The 25,741-nt window shown below is 43.9% G+C and overlaps 1 protein-coding gene across 8 annotated transcripts in view; it reads left to right on the top strand.

Annotated features, from left to right (window-relative positions):
* SP140 (SP140 nuclear body protein) overlaps nt 1–25,741 on the top strand; it is a 62,045-nt gene that overhangs the window by 11,676 nt on the left and 24,628 nt on the right. For 3 of the 8 annotated variants that reach the window (XM_008690367.2, XM_040639297.1, XM_040639277.1), the window contains exons 4-16: nt 1,113–1,290; nt 2,453–2,621; nt 4,896–4,979; nt 6,881–6,964; nt 10,327–10,410; nt 11,177–11,260; nt 14,790–14,873; nt 17,100–17,180; nt 18,278–18,361; nt 18,766–18,846; nt 21,573–21,659; nt 21,871–21,993; nt 23,023–23,076. In XM_008690367.2, the coding sequence (XP_008688589.2) occupies nt 1,113–1,290; nt 2,453–2,621; nt 4,896–4,979; nt 6,881–6,964; nt 10,327–10,410; nt 11,177–11,260; nt 14,790–14,873; nt 17,100–17,180; nt 18,278–18,361; nt 18,766–18,846; nt 21,573–21,659; nt 21,871–21,993; nt 23,023–23,076 (1,277 nt within the window). Of the gene's footprint in view, nt 1–1,112; nt 1,291–2,452; nt 2,622–4,895; nt 4,980–6,880; nt 6,965–10,326; nt 10,411–11,176; nt 11,261–14,789; nt 14,874–17,099; nt 17,181–18,277; nt 18,362–18,765; nt 18,847–21,572; nt 21,660–21,870; nt 21,994–23,022; nt 23,077–25,741 lie in introns of those variants that run through there. The other 5 variants (XM_040639285.1, XM_008690368.2, XM_040639291.1 and 2 more) reach the window with 5 other exon arrangements.

The raw sequence follows: 25,741 nt of genomic DNA, 5'->3' as shown, positions 1-25,741 counted from the left end.
GGCTCGATCCCAGAACGCCGGGATCAAGCCCTGAGCCGAAGGCAGATGCTTAACCGCTGTGCCCCCAGGCGCCCAGCAAACCTTGTTTTAAAAAAACCTTGCCGTTCAGTGGTAGGTTCTGTAATATTGCCTTAGTTGGTTTTTTATTTTTTTGTCTGTGAACTTCTTTTAAAAACAGTCTGCATTAGTCAGGGTTCTCCAGAGAATCAGAAAAGACAAAGTGTGTGTGTGTGTGTGTGTGTGTGTGTGTGTGTGTGTGTAAAAGAGATTTATTATAAGGAATTAGCTCACAGGCACCTGAATGGCTCAGCTGGTTAAGCGTCTGCCTTCAGCTCAGGTCATGATCCCAGGGTCCTGGGATCGAGCCCTGTGTTGGGCTCTGAGTGGGGAGCCTGCTTCTCCCTCTACCCCCTGCTCATGCTCTCTCTCGCTATCTCTCTGTCTCTCTCTCTCAAATAAGTAAATGAAATCTTAAAAAAAAAAAAAAAAGGAATTAGCTCACATGAATATGGATCCTGGCAGTTCTAAAATCTGCCATGTGGGCTGGCAGGCTGGAACCCCAGCAGAGATGATGGTGCAGTTCCAGTCTGAAAGTGGTCTATTTGTGAATTTCTTCCTACATGAAGAGGTCAGTCTTTTTGTTCTATTTGGGCCTTCAACTGATTGGATGAGGCCCACCCACATGATGGAGGGCCTGCTTACTCGAAGTCCACCAATTTAAATGTTAATCTCATCCCAAACCCCCTTTGAGTTGACGCGTACATTTCACTATCACAGTATCATATCAATTCCTGTAAAGATGTTAACACTTTTAAATTCAACGTTTTCTCTAGAAGGGTCAGGTAAAAGTCTTTCTCAGTGGTTTTGATGATCACAGGGTGAACACTTTCACTGCTATATACGAGTCTTTCTGAAACTAAGTGTCTTCTTCTACTGCACCCTTGATTACTCTCTCAGTAAATAAATTCCATTTATTCTGGTCCTTCTGCAAGAACACTATTGGATACGTGTTGGCTCTCCCTTGACTGTCTTTCATGTCTAAAATCTTCCCCTCACCATGGGCCTCTTGGAAACTCAATGTCATGTTTTCGTATTGTGTCTTTGTTCCTCAGGATGTTCACAAGGAACCAGAACCCAGAAGACCAAACCCCAGAGGAGCAGGTGTTCTATGACTTTATTTTTAGGCTCTTCAAAGAGAATAAGGTGGAGATCGCAAGTGCAATAAATAAACCATTTCCTTTCCTTATGGGCCTCCGAGACCGTGACTTTATCCCTGAGCACAAGTATCAAGTAAGTGAGGAGACTTTCCTTATGATACCCAGCTCCACCGATGTTATGCCAGACTGCAGGGTGCAGTGAACAGGCCCAAGGGCCTTCTGTGGGTGGGGACCACCACCATCCTCTAAGTTAGGAGGTGACAGGAGAAAGAGCATCACAGAAAACATTCCTTCTGGGGGGAAGGACATGGTGGTGCCGATGTAGCTGGGTTGGGACTGGGGATGCTACCTCGCTACAGTGCATCTTAGATATATTTATACAGTCGGGTAACAGTAACTGAAAGCAAATCAATGAACTGGGCAATGTTTCATTACAAAGCCCTCTTATTTGACACACTTGAACCTGAGATGATTGAAACTCACAGGCAAGTTGGGTCACGTCAGGATAAATCCAGAGGCAAATGCTTGCTACTCTCTGTCCAAATCATTTCTTGCTCTTTAGGCATTTCTGGAGCCCTAGAACACAGGTGAAGATTAATGATGAGTCTTCCTGGAGACACTGAGGACAAGCCTTCACTTTGTCTTTATGAATTTTCTTTTTTTTTTTTTAAGATTTTATTTATTTATTTATTTGACAGAGAGAGTGAGAGAGCACAAGCAGGGGGAACGGGGGAACAGTAGAGGGAGAGGGAGAAGCAGGCTCCCCACTGAGCAGGGAATCCGATATAGGACTTGATCCCAGGACCCTGAGATCATGACCTGAGCTGAAGACAGATGCTTAACTATCTGAGCCACCCAGGTGCCCCTGTCTTTACGAATTTTCTTTGCCCTTTGGCCACGTTCATAGCAGGGGAGAGTGGTCACCTGACTTTCTGGAGCCTTTCAGGCCAGGTCAGTCCTGAGGGGAGGGCAGTGGTTACTGTCCGGTCAACAGAATGGCCTCTCATTACCAGTCGGGGCCACTCTTGAAGCATCCTGGCCAGGCTCTTAAGGCCCCACAATCATTCGACTTTGAAGCCACCTTTATTCTTCAAAATTCCTCCCTCAAGTGTGCAACAATGTCAGAGAGGTTCAAATAAGAGTCTATTTTTGAGATGGAGAATACTTAAGAAATCATGCGAACACGTGCGACATCCTCACATTCCACGAGAGAACGGAAGGTTTGGCTTATGATCTGCATCTTCTATAACCTGTAAATCCACAGCTTACATAATTCTCCATTCAATATTTTTAAGCATTTTCAAGAAGCTTGTAGAAATGAGGTCCCAGTGGAAAGAGTGGTCTATGATGTGCTCAGTGAACTAGAGAAGACATTTGACAAGACCGTTCTGGATGCACTGTTCAGCAATCTTAACCTGAAGGCCTATCCTGACTTACTTGCGATTTGCAAAAGCTTCCAGAATGGTAATTATAGCTTTCAACAACTTTGGGGGATTCAAACCCATCTCATTCACCGATTCATTCATTCAATCTTTATTAATGTTTGACAGTCATTTTATCAAGTGACAGCTTCACAGCAGGCAGACAGAATACGGTGGTGAAGACAATGCACATGACCCCGTGTCCTCATGGAACTTACAACTAGTGGGGGTGACAGACGTTTAGCCGAGTAACCCCACGCCTGATTGCTTGGCCAGGACCTGAATTTGGGGCTGAGAAATGTAGGATTTGAGTCTCTACTTTCTGGGGGGGGGGGGGGAAGGCATGAATTATGTGCTTTTGTAGGAAAGGGGAGGAAGTCTCTCTGTTACCTGTAGTCATGTTCAAAGAGTAAAAGATATTGTCTTAGACAATATGTCCTTTGGTGCCATTGTGTGCCAATTTACTTCTCCAGACAAACAGTAGAGAACTCACTAGAGAGGACTGGGGGAGCGGCAGAAGAGTGTGGCTAAAAACACAGCCTGGGAGGGAGTGTTTGGAAGCTAATTCTGGGAAGGGAAGTTGATGGGGATTTTTGAGGGTCTGACACCCAGGGACAGGAAATTTGAAGTTTAGTATTTGGGACATCAGGAGGTAATGAAGGATTTTTAAGCAGAGAAAAAGTAAAAGAAGTCAACTTAAAGAACGGGATGTGCTGATTTGTGAAAACCATACCTTGATTAAAAGAAAAGCTATCATATTTCCACGCTATGATATATCCAAGCCAGAAAAAGGAATAAAGTAAATCAAATACCAATCATACATTTTAAGTCAGGATTGTACGTGGAACCAGGATGGCCCAAGGTCATGGGTATGAAGGAATGGCAGTTATTGTTACTGCCTTCATCTCAGAGGCTCTAATCCTCTCCATGGACTGTGTGGATCCCCTTCCTTGGACCCCAGCACCCACATCACATGTGTTAGTTTCTGGGGCTCCCGATGCTGAGGCTCATCACACACCCCCACACCCGCCAGGAAGTCGCTGCTGGCACTTCCTAGACCCTGGTGTCCAAGAGAGCCATGGGTCAGCGGTCCAAAGCCAGGAAGCTGGTAGGAAGGTCGTACAACCTGCACAGAGACACATGCTCTTGGGGCGCCCCCTGTGTTCCCAAGACCTCTGACCCACACGGCATTTATCCCCATGTCCTCCTCTGGAGTTTGCCTGGACAAGAAGTCAGTGTGTCCTGGGGAGGGCAGGAGCATCTCTTGTGCCAATAGAGCCTTTCTACCTTCACCCCCACTCTACCACCACCCCACCCCACCACCCCACCCTTCAGTGGGTGCTGCCTCAAGCAGGTGTGCTCTTGTCTGTCTTTCTGGGCCAGTGTCTTTCTCTATTTCTTGAGCTTTCTTTCTCATGTTTTTTGAGTCTTGCTTTTCCATCTATCTTTGGTTGAGTTACCTTGGAACGCAACTGTGAAGCAGGGTGCCCTGGGCTGCTTTCCTGTACTTCTTTTTACCACTTCCTGGGTCCCCGGTACAGCTGTGATAATCATCAGTTGTGTCTTTCAAATGGTATTTGCTTCTTGTTTGTGCCTTACAGAATGTCTTTTTGTTGTTGTTTCCTGTATGTCTCCCCACCCATGCCCCACAGAGAAATGCTAGTCCCTCTTCACTGTTAGGTTTCTCTGTAACCAGATCTTCCTTCCCTGACCTAAGATCCTTTTCCTCCCTCCTTCCTTCCCTCCCTTCCCCCCTTCCCTCCCTCCTTCCTTCCTTCCTTTCTTTCTTTCTTTCTTTCTTTTTCTTTCTTTCTTTCTTTTTCTTTCTTTCTTTCTTTCTTCCTCTTTCTTTTTCTCTTTTTTCTCTCTCTTGCTTCTTTGCTTCTTTGTTTCTTTCTTTTAAAACCTCCATCCTTAAAAGATGTTGGGGCTCTTTTTTTATATATAAGTCTATTTCTCTGTAAACATTACTTTTCTCCTGATGAAATCCCATTGCTTCTTCTCTGTTCCTAGTTGCATGCAGAATTTACAAAGTACCTCCCATATATATTATTTATTTTAAATTAGCTTTCATTATTTTAAATAGTTCATCGAACTACTCGCCACTTTCCCACCGCCCCTGCTTTCTTTAACCTTCTGACATGCATGGCAGCATCTGTCTCCGGTCCTGTGAGACCTGCCGAAGCCCAGGGTTCCCCGCGGGCTGGAAAGCTCCCACTGAACTGCCGGAGTCAGGGGTGAGCCAGGTGTGAAGTTGTGAGAGGAAGCTCCTGGTCACCGCCAGATGTCTCTAACTGCCTTTCCTTCCTCTTCCCAGTGATTTATGACCACTTCCATTTTGGAGCCGTTGATGAAGACGAGACAAAGGAGATGTTCCACTTCCAAACACACCACGAGCTAGGTACTTATGACTCCATAGAGACTTGTTCTCTCATCTGCTGAGAGGAATAGCTAGCAGAGATCAGGGGGGCCAAGTTCCTGGGTGGAGAGTGCCCCCTGGGGAGGGATGCAGAAGGAGATGGTAGGGGAGGGGGCGAGCCAGGCCAGTGGTGGCTTGTATGGGATCCTAACTTACCACCCAGGTGTGGAATCCAAAAATGTTGCCAGGCAGATAGGACTGCTCAGAAGATAGAACAGGAACCCGCAAGAGCAGATCTTACTGTGACCATGAGGCACAATTAAAGGGAAGAGCTGACAGTGGTAATTGTGAGTTAGGATTTCAGTGGATCAGGGAAGGGGTAAGGTTTGGCACCAGGTGGCAGACCCAAAGAGAAAGCCAAGAAGGAACTGCTGTAAATGCTTCCCATAATAAGAGAAAAGAGAGGGAGAGAGAGTAATAATCTCCCCATGAGCAGGAGAGAACATGGAAGGAGTGATGCTGTGTAGAAAAGAAAGAGAGGGGCACCGGGGTGGCTCAGTCGGTTAAGTGTCTGACTCTTGATCTCAGCTCAGGTCTTGATCTCAGGGTCCTGAGTTCCAGCCCCATGTTGGGCTCCGTGCCCAGAGATGGGCATGGAGCCTACTTAAAAAAAAGAGAGAGAGGAAAATGGAAAAGAGCGTAAGGACGAGAACAGAATAAAGGGCAATAATCACTTAACAGTGACAACTGAAGCAACACCACCCTTTCTCAGACCGCTAGGTGTAAGGTCAGCCCTTCCCGTGAAGCAACTCGTTTATTGCTCACACGTGAACTATGTACTCTTGTAACCAATAGCCACCGTTTCCAGCTTTTCAATCTCCTTTTGTTCATATTATTACTAATAACTGATCATTAAATTATTAAACTACAGCATTAATACCGAAAATTATGATTTCTTGGTAAGTTACTGTAACCCAGATATCCCTTTACAAGTACTCTCATTCCAACAGTATTATGAGGGTTTTGTTATTCCCACTTGCCAGGGGAAGAAACGGAGACACGAGGAGAGTTGAGGTTTGTGCAAGGGCACGTGACCGGCCTAGGCCTCAAACCCTCTTCTACACAGCAGTTAAGGGCGAACACGCTGTGGCCCCACTGCTGGGCTTCGCGCTTGGCTCTACCTCTTGCTTACTTGGGCAACTTACTTAATTTCTGCATTCCGGTGTATGAACTGAAACTATCGATCTCTAGATCTATAAATCTATATGTCGAAAGTAAGCTTGCTGTGAGTGTTGTTCAAGAGTCCGATGTGCAGGGGCGCCTGGGTGGCACAGCGGTTAAGCGTCTGCCTTCTGCTCAGGGTGTGATCCTGGTGTTATGGGATCGAGCCCCACATCAGGCTCTTCCACTATGAGCCTGCTTCTTCCTCTCCCACTCCCCCTGCTTGTGTTCCCTCTCTCGCTGGCTGTCTCTATCTCTGTCGAATAAATAAATAAAATCTTTAAAAAAAAAAAAAAGAGTCCGATGTACACTGAGCAAAAGAAGCCAGTCCCAATCGTACTGCTGTGGGACCCTGTTTACGTGAGTGTCAGGACAGACGGGGACAGTTCCAGAAAGGAAGGACTTAGTTAATGGTGATAAACATCAGAAGAGCGCTCACTTTCGGTGGGTGGAAACAGACTTGAAATCAGCACCTGGGAACTCCCTGGCGTGGTGGAAATGTTCCAGGTGTTGAAAATGGCTAGTAAGCGCCACTGCTGTGTTGGGGACACAGCTGTTTTACGTTCCAGTTAGGTGCATCACAATGAGAAAGAGGTGAGCGAGGATTTGGTGAGCCCCAGGTGGGGTTCTTGGAGCTTGAACACCAGGGTTCAGCTTCAGCGCACAGAGGTCTCTTCTCTGGTCACTGTCTGAGTCCTGCCATTTTCTTGTCCCCCTTGCAGGGTCCTGTGAACACTCACTTCTCCGAACGAATAATGTCAGAGCACTAGAAGAGACACCCAGCTCACTGCCTTATGAAGGACAAGGTAACTATCATTCAACGTACAATTCTCTATTAAATCTTTGTTTTCTTGTCTTTGCGGAACAAAGCCTGCATTTTGTCTCTGATCCCAGGCGTCTGCTAGTCCTTCCTTCCATCTGCCCTTACCTGCCCGCAGATGTGACAGAGACTATGAGAAAAGGAATCTGAGCTCCTCAGTAGAGAGAGTACTTGTGGATGGAGAGTATAGAAAGAGGAAAGGTAGCTAGGGGTAATATAGGACAAATCTCACAGACGGATCCAATTCTCCAAAAGGAACATAAACTCCTACCCTCAAGGGTAGGGAAGGAGAATCATTTTCAGTTAACTTCAGAGACCGATGGAAAGGAATTTGGAGGCAGCATGCCATGTGCATCCATGCGGGAGACTGTCCCTCAGGAGCTGGCCAGTGGGAGGTCCCTGCTACTGTAGTCAAAGCCCCGAGTGCTGGAGACGGCGAGAGGGGAATCAGGAGGACACCAGAGCAGAGAGAGACAGAAAGTCAAGGTAAAGTGGAAGAAGCAGCGAGGGACAGGGAAGAAGTGGGAGACATAGCAAAGAGGAGATAAACTGAAAAATGGCTCAAGGATCAGAGGTCAGAACTGAGAGAAAAATATACGGAAGGAGTAATGTGGAGTGGAAAATAAATGCTAGGATGTGGGGAGAGCTGGGGAGGTATAAAGACACCTACAGAGAGAAACAGAATAGATGGAAACTAGGAGAAGGGTAAACGGGGACAGAGAGGAGAGGAGCAGGTTGGGATGCCGCAGGTTTGGGGCCAGAGCACTGGATAGAAGCACCTTTGGGCACCAGGGCTGAAAACATTAGCTGTGAGTTTCCAGATGAAACTGTCCCTAGTTATCAAAGTGGCTCTTACAAAATGTCAGTTCGCAATGGGCCTCTCCCTGAATATTCCAGTGATTCCCAAGGCCAAATCTCCACCCCAGATCGTCTTCAGAGCTCATTTATCCATGGACCTGGAGGCCAGGGGTCAGATAGATACTGCACTGGAATTCTTTCAAGAGCCTTAGCGTTGGCACACGCGGAGCCGAGAGCATTGCTCATTCTTCGTTGTTCGGGCTGGAGCTAACTCCTCAGTGTTCTTTCCCTCGATGAGAGATCACTGTTCGCCCGTGTTGTTTTCAAGTTGGAAACCTAGCAGTTGCCCATGACTCCTCTGGCCCTTGATTACATGCCTGTCATTCCTCCAACATGGTCATTTCTCCTTCAGAATATCTCCCACCTGTCCATCCGTCCCATCCCCAGAGCCGAGTCTCTAACCCATGTCTCTGTCACTGTTGTGGTTCTCAGAGGCCTTCTGCCTCCTCCTCCCTCCAAACTTAGTCCCATTAAGTGCATTATTTGCACTTCAACTAGAGGGAACATTTGAAAATAAAAATTAGATTGTATTATTTTCCTACTTAGGAATAATAAGAAGTATTTCCTACTTCTTAATACACCAAGGATTAAATAGAAGTTTCTTTCCGTGGGGTCCAGGCCGGCCCCCACAACAAGCCGCCTGCCCACTTCCCCAGCCTCGTCACCTGCCTGCTGTACTATTACTTCAAGATAGAAGGCACTTTCTTCCCCAGGGATTTTAATTTTTAATTATCTCCTTCACATCTGAGTCTGTTCATGTGCCTTATTTAGAACTGTCTTTCTGTTCCCCTGCCCTCCGCTTACCTTCCTCCATTCTGGTTCAATCCTATTTAACACAAACCACCTTGGGGAGGCCTTTCTTTAGAGAAAGCTAGACAGGAACAACTGAGAGCCAAAGGATAGGAGAGGAAGAGCAGTATCAGGGAAAACAAGGGGAAAAGTCGCAGGAACAGAGAACAAGAGAGAAATACACCAAGAGAAAGAGAGGCTCCAGGAGACAGCAGTAGAAACTGAGGCAGGGAGTGATTAGATTTACAGAATCAAACGGTAAAGGGAAGAATAGAAAAAGGGTGATGTGCAGTAAGAAGAGGAAGATTTTCGCAGAATGGGTGAGTTACTGTCAGCCTCTAGTGAAAGCTGCTGGAGCGGACATAACCTCAGGGCAGTCGTTTTGTGGAATGGGACATTCCAGTTTCTCAGGCTTTCTTGGTTTTTCTTACTTTCTTGCTGTGATTTTTTTCCTTGGTCATAAACTGAGATGTCTGTGAGATTTCATTCCTTTCTGCTGAGGATAGCAAGGCCTGTTGGGAGACCGGCGATGAAGAAGAGCCTCAGGAAGCCTTGGGCTCCCCACCAAGTTGTGGGCCCAGCAAAGAAGGGGGGAGGTTGCCAGTGCTGGGCTGCAGGGTATCAGGCTGCTGAATTTCAAGCTGGTGTTTTCTGATGCATTTTACCATGAGCACACTCCTCTGTGAAAAGATCCACTGTGTTCTGGAATCCCATGAATTCCCAAGTGCACATTCGGGGAGAGACACACCGAAGAGGGGGGATGCCTTTCAGACTTATTCATAGTAAAGGCTTGGATTTTTACCCACCAACACTTTAGCTTCTCCAGAGAATAAAAACTAAGCATCATCCTATTTATTGATAATGTTATTATTTTGTGCCTAATTTTGGAAAAAGCTCAAGAGAAACACGATCCTTCAGATCAACTGCTCTAGACTCTAAATTATGATTTTTGTCAAATAGTTTTTATTATGTTACTGTGACTTTTCAAAGAATTTTGCAAATAAGATGTCATTTCACCTCCACAAACTTATGCATTAAGAGAGACATACTGTTGCTTCTTTCTATTTTATAGATAAAGAAATAGAAACACTGCAGTGTATAAGGGTCTTTTACCAGGTCAAAGTAGTTATACAAGTGGAGGCGCCGTCAGACTAGCAGATGGTCAGGGTGGCCAGGGTCACCGGGACAGAGTTCACACAGGGGGAACCCAGGAAATGTTCAGAGACCCAGGCAAGTGGATCAGGGCCCAGTGCAAGAAGGCCCTCATCCAACAAATATATTTTGGTAGTAAAACCAAGGAAAACCCCAGAAAGAGCTGGTAGAACTGGCACTTACCATGTGAAATGCAAGAGATCTAGAAAGAAAAATTGAGCCACAAGTAGGAAAACTGCCAAGAGAGCAGGAAGAGCCATGAAGAAGAAAAAGCCCAAGAGGGAAGCCCAGGGATTCATGGAGATGTCCAGTCTTTCATGGTATAGAGGAAACAGTGTGTGGTGACAGAACAATGAGAAGGAGAAAGGAGGTGTGTGAAAGATCACAGGAGAAGAAGAGGCAGAGCGAGGCTCTGGTAGGTCTTAGGCAAGGTCCTTTTTCCCAAGGAGAAGCTCATTTGAGTGCCGAACACCAGAATTCAGCATGATGTTCCTGAGGTCTGTTCCCTCATCGTCATGTCTGGTTGGTCATTTCTGCATTTCCCTTCAGTTTCCTCTGAGCACAAAGGTCTCCAAAGGACGAATGGAAGCAATTTGGAAGAGATACCCGAACTGCTACCAGGCGATGGGGGAGGTAATTATGATTTAAATGACCAGTTACTTCATTAAATTTGTTTGTCTGTCTGTATGCAAGGGACACTTCCTTCACCCCCAAACACAAATACACACTTTGACTCAGCCTCTGGTTGCTTTCCTCCAGTGTGTGGGAGGCAGGGGGGAAAGGAGGCTAAGCACCTTAATGGAAGGGCTCTAGGGTGAAGAACTGAAGGGCACAAAATAATAAGAATGTAGACTGGGGGCACCAATGGAGTTGGCTAAGTAGGCCCAATTTTATCTAAATGTATATGGACTCTAAACACTACCAGGGTGGGGTTTGGGAGGGGAGAGATAATCTTAAACTTACTTCCCAGGGATTGCATAGGATTAATGAAATATTACGTATCGCAGAGACAGAGGAAGTGAGGTAAGAGAATAAATAGGGAAATAATGGAGCAAAGAGATGAAGAACTTCATGGAGGAGCAAAAAGACAGAAATGCAAGCAGATGGCAGAAGTCAGGGAGAGCAAGTCATAGTCAAAGAGATCCACAGCTTCACGGTGCAGGTGCAGCAACATGTGGAGACAGGGTCAGGGGGAGAAGAGGGAAGGAGAGAGAAGGGGATGGGGACTTAACAAGGTGCTAAAAAAGGCGGAGCAAGTTCAGTGGGTACCAACATACTTTTCTTCCCGAGGAGCAGTTCTCCTGCACTCTGAACATCAAGCTCCAGTGCTCTCTGAGCATTGGCCACATCCAGGCAGAGTCCAGGCCAACTGTCTATCATGTTCATGTTTTTTCTTCAGTGTCCTGTGAACGTGTAGCTGTACAAAAGAATGAAGGAGGAGAATCAGAAGAAATGCCCAGATTACTACCTTATGATGGAGAAGGTAATTAGGATTTAAATGACCTATAATCTAATTAGAGCTTTACTTTCCTATCAATATGGAGGGACACCTTCTTTCATCCCTTCCCTATTCCCCTTCCATCTATCCATCCATCCATCCATCCATCCATCCATCCATCCATCCATCCCCACATATTCACATAGACAAACTATGCCCAGAATTTGATTCCTTCCCTTGAGAGACACAAGCAGTGAAGGATGATCTCAGACTGGTTGAGGTTTCCCTTGGTATAGAACATAGACAAAGAAAGGGAGAATGAAAAATATAGATGGAGTCATGAGATGAAGAGAGACCAAAGTGATTGACAATTCTACTTAAATAGACATGAAGTCTAAATATAACCATGTTATCAGAGAGGGGAGATAATTTCCTACCTTTTTTCCCTAAGGTTGTGCCAGGAACATGGGCATAATGAGTATAATTGCAGCACAGAGAACTGAAAGAGTTTTGAAATGGACCTGGCAAAGGGAAGGATCCTTGATCATTTGCCAATGGCCACAGTCCAGAACATTGGTGATATGGGGAAAGGAATATGGACGTGGATGAAATACGCAGAAAGTCTGAAATTTGAATTTTGAGTTTTAATTCTTAGGTTGAAAAATTAGAAACAGAAAGTTAAGAACTAGAGAGAACAGATAGAAGCAGGGAAATCAACACCATGGAAGAAAGGAGATAAGCTCCATCATCTTAGACAGGTGGAGAACATGGTGGTAAGAGAGAACTGCAGGGCAGGGTTGAGGGGGGGGACATTAAGAAAAAGAAAGGGTGAGGGAGGGGCACAGAAGTTATACATTGAGAAAAAGGAGATGAGTGAAAATTCAGCAGAGATGAATACTGTACAAGGGATAGAGAAGACAGTTTGGGACACTGTAGGAATTGAGAGAAGAGTTGTTCATCGGAAACAAGTCTGCCAGTAGGGGTGGAACATGTTAGCCATGGATTTTCAAGTTATTATGTCCCCAGTTATCAACATGGCACCTGTAATATTCTCAGAGGCAGTGGTCCTCCCTCCCAGGCATCCTTGTCTGCTCCCTTCTATAACTTATGATCCCCAAACACCTGTCTGGCCCAGACTTGTCTTCTAACCTCATTCATCTGAGGGCCCGAATGCAGCTGTGCAGGGGACCTGAAGGACATCTCCATTTAGACGTTTTTCAGGAACCTCAATACAAGATACCCACAATTGCACATACCATGTTTCTTGACACCAGATCTGCTCCTTTCCTGGTGTTCCCTATCTCAGGACAGAACACAATTGCTCCATTCCTCAGGCAGAAATTTTGGGGTCATCAGGGACTCATCCCCCTCCCTCAACTCACAGAGCCCATCAGTCATCCAGATTAGTCAGCTATACCTCGAACTTGTCTCTTGCCTGTCCATTCCTCTCCATACCCAACACGAACACTCTGGTCAGATGTCTCTTCTCTCTGGAACCAGAGCAACAGCCTCCAGTCTCATATCTTCCCCCCAGTCATGTTCCCATCACACTCAATCTCTTCAGGTCAACTAGAGGACTCTGAAAATGCAGGTTGGTTTATCCTACTTTCCTACATTAAGTTGATAACTCCTTCTTGTCAGAAGGATTAAATCCACTTTCCTCCCCATGGCTCCAGCCCCATGTCTGTCCTGCAATTACTTCAAAAATTTGTATAAAGCTTGTTCAGTAATTTTAATTATCTGATTCCTCTTTCTCACCCGAGCTTTGGAACATGCTGGGCCCTGTGCTTGGACAGTTTTCTTGCCCACTTGCTCACTAATCTGGTGACAGCATGTGGATATTAGATACCATCTCAGAGATGCCTTTTCTGACCCCTAGAAAACAAGCTAAGAGTTGGGGAGAAGAAATAAAGCACAGCAGCAGGGAAGCGTGAGTGGAAAGAAGGGAGGTGGGAACAGACATGGGGAAAGAAACAAATCAAGACAAAGAAGAGTGCCAAGAGATCCCAAGAGCGAGATACAGAGGTAGAAATGGAAGAGGCAGACACACACGGGAAGGGTGAAAATGAGAAAGAGAACAAAGTTTGGGAGACAAGGTGTGCAAGGTTTCTGACAGTCTCCATCATTGTGGGAGACTTCCTTTTATCTTTGCAAAACCTTAAGACAGGCATGCAAACTGCTGTAACCTCTGTTTTGTGGATGGGGAAACAAAGAAGAGAAAAGCATGCAGGCTATTTTTGCAAGGGCAAAGCAGAAAAGGCAGAGTGGGCAGCAGTGGATGTGTCATTGAGGGAACAGTTGTGTGAAGCCACCTGCCAGTCAGGGTGGGGTCCTGTGGTCAGAACACAAACAAGAAGCCCCAAGAGTCCCACACATTCCCAAAGAAGTGCACCGGGGTCCAACATAAGACCTTCATTAAGAGAAAAACTAAGTTGTTCATTACTTTTAGCCATTCTAACTGCCGTACCTCGTGGTTTTGATTTGTGTTCCCTGATGCCAAGTGATGTTGAGCATTTGTTCATGAGTCTGTTGGCCATTTGTATGTCTTCTTTGGAGAAATGTCTAACTATGTGGTGGGCATTAAGGAGGGCACTTGAAGTAATGAGCACTGGGTGTTACATGCAACTGATAAATCACTAAATTCTACCTCTGAAGCTAATAATATGGTGTATGTTAATTAATTTGAATTTATTTTATTTATTTATTTTTAAAGGTTTTATTTATTTATTTGACAGAAAGAGAGACAGCCAGTGAGAGAGGGAACACAGGCAAGGGGAGTGGGAGAGGAAGAAGCAGGCTCCCAGCAGAGGAGCCTGATGCGGGGCTCGATCCCAGAACGCTGGGATCACGCCCTGAGCCAAAGGCAGACGCTTAACGACTGAGCCACTGAGGCGCCCCAATTGATTTGAATTTAAATAAAAATTTAAAAAAAAGAAAAAAGAAAAACTGGGCATGGGTTTGCAGATGTTTCAACTGTTTGACAACATTCTCAAGAGCCTGTGGACAGAAAAGTACTTATAACAGCCCCTTCTGCTCTCATAGAATGTGGTCATCAGTCTCCCATCTTAGTATAGGGAAATTGTTTCTAGTGTTTTTGCTGTTGGGCTTGTTTCACCTCAAAAAAATAAAAGTTTTCTTGAGTTAAAAAAAAATAAGGGAAAAACTAATGTTGGTGGCGAGAGAAAGGAAAATACTGACAGACAGCATGGGAATGGACTCAACCACTAGGGCTTGAAGACACCTCGAGTAAGAAAGCTAGACAGGGTAACATTAGAAAATAGATACATTATCACTGAAAAACAAAAACAAAACTAAGGCCTAAAAACAAGAGAAGCCCAGACAATGGAAGAGAAGCACAGCTAGGAAACAGAGATGCGTGAGGCAGAAATGCAGGTGGGACGGTAAGAAGTGGACAGAGGACGTGTAACAAGATGGCGGAAAGCAGAACAAGACAGTGTGGCTCCCAGGGGCAGCAAGGAGCAGGCAGCTTGCTTTTCCATCCTGGTGGGCATGGACATGCTGAGGTCTGCTCCCATCACCCTCCATGGTCCATCATGTTCTTGTTTCTCTGCAGTGACCTGTGATCAGAGAGTTAACCCAAGGTCTAATGAAGGAGAACTAGAGGAGACGCCCAGCCTGCCAGCAGAAGAGAAACAAGGTAATTCTGATTTAAATTACCAACTCCCTCAATATAGCTTTGTTTTCCATCAGCATGGAAAAAAATCTTGCCTTTCTCCCATCCTACCATTCTATTCTTCATATTCACATCCATACAGGTGAGACTGTGTCCATTTTCTGTTTTGCTTTTTCCAAAACTGTGAGAGACACTAAAAATAATGGTGAGCAGAGCTCCTGAGTGGAGAGGGGATTCCTGCCTGGAGAACATAGGGAGACAGGATATAGCAAAGGTAGGCTGGGGCACCAGACCAGAAGGGCCTGAGTGGTTTTATTAAATGCCCGTAAAAACCAAATACCAGCGGATTATGGCAACTGAGGCAACAAGATCATTTTCAGCCTACTTCTGGTAGTACCAGCAATATGGAAATAAGTTTTGTGAATGATTGATAGGTTTGCACTTTAGAAGGTCCCTTGGGAGATTGTTAGCATAGAGCTGATAAGGGAAGGCTGTCTGGTGCTGTGGTCCATGTGAAAAGGGAAGAACTTCTGTCAGTTTGGGAGGAAGCATCTGTAAGAAGAGGAAAATAGATAAAATAAGGGAAATTTTAAGGCAACCAGAAGGAAAGATTCAGAGAAACAGAGATAGAAAAGGAGAAAGTGATGGGGCGCCTGGGTGGCACAGCGGTTAAGCGTCTGCCTTCGGCTCAGGGCGTGATCCCGGCATTCCGGGATCTAGCCCCACATCAGGCTCCTCCGCTATGAGCCTGCTTCTTCCTCTCCCACTCCCCTGCTTGTGTTCCCTCTCTCGCTGGCTGTCTCTATCTCTGTCAAATAAATAAATAAAATCTTTAAAAAAAAAAAAAAGAAAAGAAAAGGAGAAAGTGAGAGACAACATGGAAGGGGTATAAGCTCATGAAGAAATGAGATAAGGAGATGAAAATTAGCTTATATAATAATTTGGCAAATAAATGTCAAAATAATAATAATGTGGAAGGGCGCACAAAGGAAACTATGTAGAGAAAGAGTTATATCAAAATAATTTAAAAATCAATAAGGAATGGAAACTACCGTATAGGGAAGGGAGAATTTGGGATCTTGTAAAACAGAAGTATGAGTCTAGACAGGAGCATCTTCCAGCAGAAGGGGGTCTATCTCAGTAGTAAGTTTTCAGATTTAATCTCCCCAGGTAGAAAGCAGTGCCTGGAACATACTCAGAGACTAATAACCCTCACCCTAGCTGTCTCAGTTACTCCCAGGTAACAGAATGACTCTCAAGGGCATGCCTGCTAGGGACACCTGTCTCCCAAGGTTATCGGTCTATGCACCCAAAGGCATTTATCACAGGATCCTCTCCATTTGGATGACTTTCAGGAACTGACACTTCCAAAATTGAAACCAACAGCTTCTTCTCAAACTAGAAACTCCTTCTCCAGAGGTTGCTCCCTCGTTAAAGGCAACACGAATGCACCATTTCCTCTTGCTCCCATGCTACCCATTTTCTCCACTTTAGCATGATTATTATTTGCAAGACGTCAATCAGATCATATCATTTTCCCACATAAACCTGGTGTTCTTTTTTGCCTTAGGATTAAATCAGTTGTCCTTCCTGTGGCTTTCTATGTCTCCCATTCACATGGGGCACCAGTCTATTGCTTCTGCCTCATCTCTCATGATAGTGTAAATATTTTCAGTGGTTGCAATATTCTGATTTTTCTTTTATATGTGGGCCATATAATAACTTTTCCCTGTGTTTGGTGATGTTGCCTTGACCTAGTCTGCTCATCAGGTTCTACAGTACTATTTTCAGGACGCCTAACATAGAGGAAAGGGAGCAAGAAAAAACTGAGTGAGATAGGGGAAGCAAAAAACACTAGAGAGTGCCAGAGGCGCAAGCGAAAAAGAGTCAGAAGAAAAGGAGACAGAAATACATCCAAACAAAGAGAAGCTCCTGGAGAAACTGACAGCAGGAGAGAAGCACAGAGACAGAAGTAATGAGCAGGGACAATGGGAAAGGGGGTGTAGTAGACAGAGAATTAGGTATACACAAGAGGAGGAAGATGGTGGATGGTCCTCAGGCTCTGGTGATGGCAACAGGAGTGAGTCAACCTGCAGGCCGGGTGAGCCCAGAGACTGACCAGATGGTTTGGGACAGGGACAGTCCCACCTAGCAGATAGCTGAGTATCCCACGTCTTCACTATGAGTTTTCCCACCATGATCTCCCCTGGTGTGTGCTGAGATGACTGGGGGTTTCATTCCTTTCTGCAGAGCACAAAAATGCCTACGGGGAGACCAGTGACAAAGAAGAGCCTCAGGAAGCCTTGAGCTCCCCACCAACATGTGGGCGAGGTAAGGAAGGGGTCGCCAGCCCTGGGCGGCAGGATATCAGGCAGCTGAATTCAGAGTTGAACAGCATGGCCCTTATTGTTAGAACAGATGTATTCCCTCTTCATATTGTGGTAGATAAATACTTTTTTCCTTCACACTCTTTATGTCTATTTATAGGAAGGACTCAGTATTGTGATTTTAACCCCTGTCTACTTCTTATTTTCTATAAAGAAGGAAAGTTAAGTACGTATCTAGTGCTTAATATTATTATTATATTGTTATAACCTTGGAGAGACTTCAGATGAAACATGGTGCTGAGATCTACTTGTCAGAAGGAAAGATCTTGAGCCCGTTTATAGTTTTTGTCACAGTTTTTGTCATCAGGTTATTGGATTATTTTGTGCTTTTTTTCTTTTCAAAGTACTTTGGCAAGTGAGATTTCCTTATGAAGCTTTAGGACTTAGCTAGAGAAACTGCTTTTATTCCTCCTTAGAGAAAGACAGGGAAACACAGATGAAGCATACTGGTTTTTCCCTAAGATCAGGTAGAAGGAAGAGCAGAGACCCATGCCCTGAACATCTCATCGCAGGTAGAGGCTGTGTGAGGCTAGCAGGGGTCAACGTGGTCACACTTAAGAAGAGTCCAAGGGGAGATCTAGGGCTCCCAGGGGGAACAGAACAGAACCTAAAGCAGAGAAACTTCTACTTCACAAATAAAGAATACAAGTAGGAAGGGGAAGAAATCAAAAGGGACAGTGATGGAAGGAATGGGCCCTGCTTTAGGGATTGGAGAGACCTGGAAGAACAGAGCTAGGAGGAATAAGCAGGAAAGAAAAGATTCAGATCACCATTGAGGAAAAAGTAAAGAGATAGGAGAAGTCAGGGGAGTGGAGTCCACAAAATCAAAGATGCACAAATATTCTCCTAGTGCAGAAGCAGAAATGTCTGGAGGCAGATATACGGGAAGGAAATGGAGAAGCAGAGAGTAGGAGAGACAGAGGAAGGAGGGCTCAGTTGAATCTCAGGTGGGGTCCTTGGAGCAGATGTCCCTTTTCCCAAAGGGCAGCTCACCTATGCTCTGAACATCCTGACTCAGCTCATTTCCTTATTTCCCTTCAGGGTCCTGTAATCCTGAAGCTCCCCAAAGGATGGGTGAAGAAGAACCAGAGGAAGTGCCCAGGCAACTGCTATGTGATGGGGAAGGTAAGTACAATTTCAATTCCCACTTCACTAACTGAATCTTTGTTTTTCTGTCTACAAGGAGGAAAATTTCCCCTCATTTCTCCCCTCCTCCACTGCTCCCCTTCACTTACACATACAGAAGAAATGTGTAAAGCCAAGTGAAAAGGATCCAAAAAAAAAAAAAAGAGAGAGAGAGAATTAGGTGTATGGGAAGGGAGGTAGGTGGACCATTCTCAGCCTCTGGTGATAGTGACATGAGCCATATTAACTCCCAGGTCAGGTGAACTCAAAGACAGGAGGGTCTGAGGGCAGGGACATTCCCACCTCGAAGATATTTGAGCCACCTTGGTTGTCAGGGTGGGTTTTCCTGCTATGGTCTCCATTGGTCATATGCTGCATCCACTAAGGGATTTTGTTCTGTGCAGAAGGTAGCAGTGCCTGTTTAGAAATGTGTGATGAAGAAGAACCTCAGGAAGAGTTGAGCTCATCACCAGAAAGTGGATCAGGTAAGGGAGGCAAATGGGAGGATTTCCCTCCCTTTTTTAAATGGATGAATAATATTCCATTGTGTATGTATGTATCTACCTACCCCATTTTCCTTATCCATTCATCTGCTGATGGACACATAGGTTGTTTCCATGTCTTGGCTATTGTAAACCATGCTGAATATCTCCTTGATATACTTATTTTGTTTCCATCGGATATATACCCAGAAGTGGAATGGCTGGATGATATGGCGGTTCTAATTTTTAGTTTTTTGAAGAACCCTCATACTGTTCTTCATAGTGGCTATACCACATTACAGTTCTACCAAGAGTGCACCAAGGCTTCCTTTTTTCCACATCCTCACCAGCATTGGTTCTCTCTCATGTTGATAATCTCTTTTTCTTAACATCAACTCTGTCATATAGCATAACCTAAAAATGGAGGTAATATCTCATGATATTCACAGTCCCTGGGGTCAGGGAAGGAAATCTTGAGTGGACATTGAGAGTTATGCCTACTACAATGAGACTTAAGTACATTTCTAGAAAGTAACAGTCCAGATGAGCCATTGACTTTCCCAAGTAAATAATATAAGCTATTCTTCTAAAATGAGACATCAAACAAAGCTGAGTATAATGTTTAAAGAAACGAATCTGGCTTTAGAAAAGAGTTATAGTAATTGGGTTAAACACTACAGAGAAGTGAGAGATACGTAACTTTGCCAATTGCATCCAGATCTTGAATCATGCATAGTGTAGACATACTAATGTTCAGATCAATTATAAATTGATTATGTGTAGGAGAATTTTCTAGGAATTCTAAAGTTATTCTTCCTTTAGTACATTTAATCTGGTAGGTTCTTTCTCTTTTTTTAAAGATTTTATTTATTTATTGGAGAGAGTGAGAGAGAGCACAGGAAGGGGCAGGGGCAGAGGGAGAAGGAGAAGCAGACTCACTGCTGAGCAGGGAGCATAACATGGGGCTTGATCCCAGGACCCTGAGATCATGACCTGAGCCAAAGGCAGATGCTTAACCGGCTGAGCCAGCCAGGTGCCCCTTAATCTGGTAGTTTCGTTCGCAGAATAGATCCTTCCTATTAGATTTATAGGGATTTTTTTTAATGAAAAGAAAGAAACTGTTAGATGATGGTCTGAAAGTAGCAATTACCAGTTGGGACATGAGAACTTTTGGTCATCATTCTCTCTCTTATAGAAATACTATCAAAGGCACTGTTTACTTTTGACATGTCCAGAGTTCCCCTTTAAAACCCAAAGTTCTCTTTGGTGAAATTTTTCCATTTATTAAGATTAGTGCAAGAATGATTCTGAGAGGCAAAGAGGAAGTGGAGTTCTGTCAGTGAGAGACTGTAGCTTTGGCCAAGACACACCCATGACAACTAGCAATGAGGCCACCACATGCAGTCCTTAGTGTGAATGGTATTCTGCAAGTGACTGGAGTATTGGGTTCATCCACTGAGCAGAGACTACAATGGGAACATATGATTGATTACATGATAGTAGTTGACCTCAGATTATGTGCCAAATTGACAAGAGGTTTTGGGAGGGACTCAAGACCAAGGGTGACCAAATATCTTTGCACAAATTAACTACTGTCTGATGTACCCACATCCATTAATTAGTTTTGCATAGGGGCCTTACCAGGTCTATGCCTCCATTTATTTGCTTTGGATAACTTTCTTCTAAAATTCAAGAAGCACAAGAAAATCAGGAGCAAACAAACACACATAAGACAAAACTTTGGAAAAATAGACCAAAGTTAAGAGTAAATGAAACAGTAGAAGAATAAAAAATATTTACAGAATATTTGCTAAATGCTGCACTTCCAAACCAAGATGTCTAACCACTTTGTGTCTAATTGCATATACATCTTTAAGTATCAAGATTAATTCAGAAATAAGAACTCACTAAAACATGTCAGAGCTTTAAGTCGTTGTTGAGATGGATTGATCCAGAAGACAACTGGAGTTGGGCACAAGAGGTGCTGGATTTACACCTGTTGGCCCAAGGATCCCACAGGACATTGCTAAACAAGAGTCTTCAAGATGGCTTGGTGGGAAATCCAATTTTGGAGGGATAGACCATCATGCCGTATCTGAAGCTGAAAGAGGGATTTATTGCTTGCTAAGCAAGGTGCATGGTGGAAGGAAGTATGGTACTCATAGGACATAGTTTCTTTTAAAAAGGAGATTGCTTTTAGGTAGAGTTTTAGGAAGCTTGTAGTTCAGTAACTGCAGACTTTCAGACCCAGGGAGTGTTTATAACTAGGTAATCATTTAGTCATAGACATAGGCTTTCTGGAGTGTGGCTGTTGCTGATTGGCCGATTTTCAGAAGTGTAAGCCTGTCACTGATTGGTTGGCTTTAAATGTGGTTAGTGATGTAAGCAGTGATGGGCCAATTGGGATGAGTTTAAAACCCATTCTGCTAATTACTTTTTACAGTTTTCAAAGAACAGTTGGTTTTTCCTGGAAGGGTTAGATCTTTTTACTTTATTCTTAGGGCTACAGGTAGAAAAGTAGGAGTAGAGGAAGAAGAATGAGGTACAAAAGATGGGAAAAGCATGGCTTTGGCAGCTCTAGGCTGTGATTATTGGAGCAGGTGTAGTCTTTTCCCAGAAGGCAATTCGTTTTAGCTCAGAATATCAGGGTGCACCATGAAAGCACCAGAAACTCTTCCCTCAACACTGTTTCAGGATCCATGGACTGTAATTTGCTTGCTTCTCTTTAGTATCTGGTGAACTAGAAACTCTCCAAATGAATAGAGAGGAAGAATCAGAAGAGCTTACTTCCAGCCTACTACCCAATGATGGACAAGGTAATTATGACTTAAAGAATAATAAAAACAGAAACAGAGGCTGATACAGAGAAAAAGGCAAGGGAGGGAAAAAGGGAGACTTACAGGAAAGGCCAGCGATGGGGAGGTCAATGGAAGATTTCAGAGGAAGAAGCAGAGAAGGGGAGATCAGGAAGGGTACAGAGAAGGGGATCCCTGGGGTAAATGAAAGTCTTCATACATCACAATTTTGGCCGAGGAGCAGAGCTACCAGCATATGGAAATAAGAAGTGTTCCTGTGTTATCTGCTTCTCAAAAGATGTGACAGAAGGTCCAGAAGCAAGTACTGCAAGTAGCCAAGCATGTGACACGATGGGTAAGGCTACCGGAGGGTTGTGGGATGGGGGGTGGCTCTACAGGCAGGGTGGTGGCAGGTGGTCTGGTCCATCCCAGTATCCTGTTCTCTGTTTTGCTTGACCTGACTCTTTGGGGAATGGTAGAGAGGCAAGAGATGATCATAAAGTCGTGTTTAACAGGATGGGCCCTGCTGATTACACATGAGTGACGTAGTAGAAATACGCTCTTAAAGATGGCAGTATCCTGTTTGCTGCATTAGTCTACTGATAGTAAAGGCTTGTATTTATACAGTGATTTCCATCTTCTGTGGAGCCCAAGAAAGCCAAGCATACTTCTGCTAGTAGATAACAATGTCATTTTGTCACAACCTTAGAAAAATCTTAAAAGACAACTAGTGATGCCACTTACTTGTCAGGAGAAAAGACTATTCTTTTTTTTTTTTTTTAAGATTTTATTTATTTATTGGATAGAGACAGCCAGCAAGAGAGGGAACACAAGCAGGGGGAGTGGGAGAGGAAGAAGCAGGCTCATAGCGGAGGAGCCTGATGTGGGACTCGATCCCACAACGCTGGGATCATGCCCTGAGCCGAAGGCAGACGCTTAACTGCTGTGCCAGGCAGGGGCCCCAGGAGAAAAGACTATTCTTAACCCAGCACATATTTCTGATGGATGCCCTCTAGCGTGTCGCTGGTCTATTTAGTGATTTCCCGTAAATGTTTGCACATAAGATTTTATTTAATCCTTACAAAAATCTTAAGACCTAGAGAAAGATCCCTGAGTAAACTGAAGCGCATAGGTATTTCAGAGTGTTTTTGCAAGTACTGTTGAGAAACAAAGGAAATAATGCAACTCTAGCATTAAATGCAAACTCCAGGCCCATCCTCGACTCGCACTTCTCAATTCAGTAGGTTTTTAGTCCCTTTAGAAGAGAAAAATGATAACCCAAACATCTTTATAAATTCAAGTCTTCTGCAGTATGAATAATCCTAAAATTTGTAACTTTTACTTATTAATTTCTGTTTCCTCACCCTCACCTGTTATTCTCTAGACACCGTGGATCTTGGAAACAACTCTGCTTCGGGAAAACGCAAGAGGAAGAGAAGTAAGAGCACATAAGATTTTACTTGCTTTTGATGTTAAAAATGAGGTTTTTAATGCTAGAGTTGCATTATTACTATTTACAATAATAAGTGGTAATAATATGATGTCCGCCCAAAGATGTCCATATCTTAATCTCTGGAACTTGTATTATCTATTATCTTACGTGGCAAAGAGATTTTACAGATATAATTAAGGTAGGGACCTTGGAAGAGGAGATTGTTCTGGATTATCTGGGTACACCCAATATAATGGAATAGCTGTTCCTGGCTGTGGAGAGAGGGGGAGTGGCCATGGAAGATAGTCATCGAGAGATACCATATTGCTGGCTGGAGGGGCAGGAAGAGGGAGGAAAGGAATCAGGAATGTAGAAGACCTCTGGAAGCTGGGAAAGTCAAGGAAATGTATTCTACTGTACAGCTTCTAGAAAGGAATGAAGGCCTATTGACCCTTGTCAGACTTCTAGTCAACATAACTGTGAGATAATAAATTTATGTTGTTTTAAGCCACTACATTTATAGTCATTTGTTATGGCACCGATAGAAGAGCAGTACAGACTTTGGTTTAGAGGTGGAGGCACCTGTAACACACTCCTCAAATTGTGGAAATGGTTTTGGAATTGGACAGTGGGCAGAGGGAAGAATTTTAAGTGGAGTGATAGAAAATGTCTAGATTTCTAGATTGCCATGAGCACTTTGTTAAGACTATGGGGCTGAAGACTCTGCTAGAGAAAGCTTGGAAGTGCAGAACCTGGTAGAGAAAGACTGTTTTGTCTTAGAGGTTATGCAAATCATCATGAAGACTTGGTAGAAATATGGAAGGTCAAGGTGTCACTGGTGAGGGCTCTGGAGGAAATAAAGAACACGTTTTTGGAAACTAGAGAAAAGGGGATCCTTAGTATATAGTGGCAGAAAGCTCAGCAAAATTCTGTCCTGCCAAGAATGTGGAAGGCCGAACTTTCTGGTTAAATAGCGAAGGAGGTTTCTAAGCCAAGTGATAAGGGTGCAACTGGTTTCATTTTGCTGCTCATAGTAAAATGTAAGGGGAAAGAGGTAAACTGAAGGAAGAACTGCTTAGCAAAAGGAGTCGGGACTTGATGATTTGAAAAATTCTCAGCCTTTCCAAGCTGCAAAAGTTGCTAAAATTTGTAGCTTCCCTGTCAGGTAAATGTTGTCTGTAGTGACAACCAAGAGTACGGCGTTACCACTTTCTGCTAATGCACCAGAAGTAGTGAACAGTCAGAGTATTCAGGCACAAGGAAAAGGGTCTTTGGGATTAAGTATGTGACTCACAGATCCCCTCAGAGTTCTGCAGAAGTAAAAAATAGTTACATGATTGTATAGGAAAGATCTGTGGAAGAGTCTGTCTAATGGAGGAGATCCCCATGACAGACACAGGAGTGCTATGATCCCTAAGGATCTTCTATCAACAGAAACAGGGACGTCCATGTCCTAATCTCTGGAACCTGGAACCAGTCCCTTCACATGGCAAGAGGTGCTGAGGGTGTGATGAAGCGAGGTATCTTGAGATGCAGAGATTGTTCTGGATTATGTGGGTGGCCCCAATCAAGTCACATGGGCCCTTAAAATCAGAAACCCTTTCCTGCTGTGGAGAAAGGGATATGTGATGATGGGATAAGATCAGAGCAATGCAGTGTGGCCGGTTTGAAGATGAAGGCCGGGGGCAGTGAGCCAAGAACTGTGGCAGCGTTCAGAAGCTGGAAAAGGTAAAGAACTGGATTATCCCCTGTAGCCTCCAGGAAGGAGCAAAGCCCTGTAGACACCTTGATTTTAGCCCTATGGGACTTGTGTCAGATTTCTGACCTTCAGAAAGATAAGATAATAAATTTGTGTTGTTTTAAGCCACAATTTATGGCAATTTATTACAGTAACAATAGAGAACTAACACTTTTCGTAAGACCAGAAAAATTAAAAAAGGAATATTTCACATTTATATGGATAGATTCCATCTTTTAAAATAGTAATTTACATTTTTTTCAAAATGCTTACATCTTTATGTTTGTTTTTGTTTTTGTTTTTTTTTAAATATATGATCTTTGTTGGGGCACCTGGGTGGCAAAGTCGGTTGAGCATTGGACTCTTGGTTTTGGCTTGGGTGGTGATCTTGGGGTCATGGGATTGAGCCCCGGGTAGGGCTCCTTGCTTAGCCTGGGGTCTGCTTGGGTTTCTCTCTCCCTCTTCCTCTGCCCCTCCCCCCATGTGCCTGTGCATGTGTGCTTGCATGTTCTCTCTCAATTAATAAAGAAATTAATCTTTAAATATTAAAAAAGTAAAATACATGATCTTTGTAAATTTCATGTATATCTTTCCAGATTTTTTTCTATGTGTATATTAACACATCTAGAATTTTATCATAAATCTGAATCAATCTGTTCATACTGTTACATTTTCTTTACCTTAAATCAGTATTTCATGCACAAAACATTACAAACATTTAACATTTGACCTGTAAAAGTTTTTATTTCATTCCTGTGTTAATTTGCATTGTTTTCATTTTTGTTGTGGTCGAGCATTTTTCAGTTATTACTGGTCGCTTGTTTTTCTCCTAGAAATGCCTGGGACACATGCCTTGCTAGGGATACAATCCTGCGGGCCTTTTTTTTTTTTTTTAACCATGCTGAACAAACATAGGACTATTAATATATATAT

Source organism: Ursus maritimus, unplaced genomic scaffold (genome assembly GCF_017311325.1).
Source record: "Ursus maritimus isolate PB19 unplaced genomic scaffold, ASM1731132v1 scaffold_1, whole genome shotgun sequence".
Taxonomy (NCBI): Eukaryota; Metazoa; Chordata; class Mammalia; order Carnivora; family Ursidae; genus Ursus; species Ursus maritimus.
This window is presented reverse-complemented; position numbering and strand designations above follow the sequence as displayed.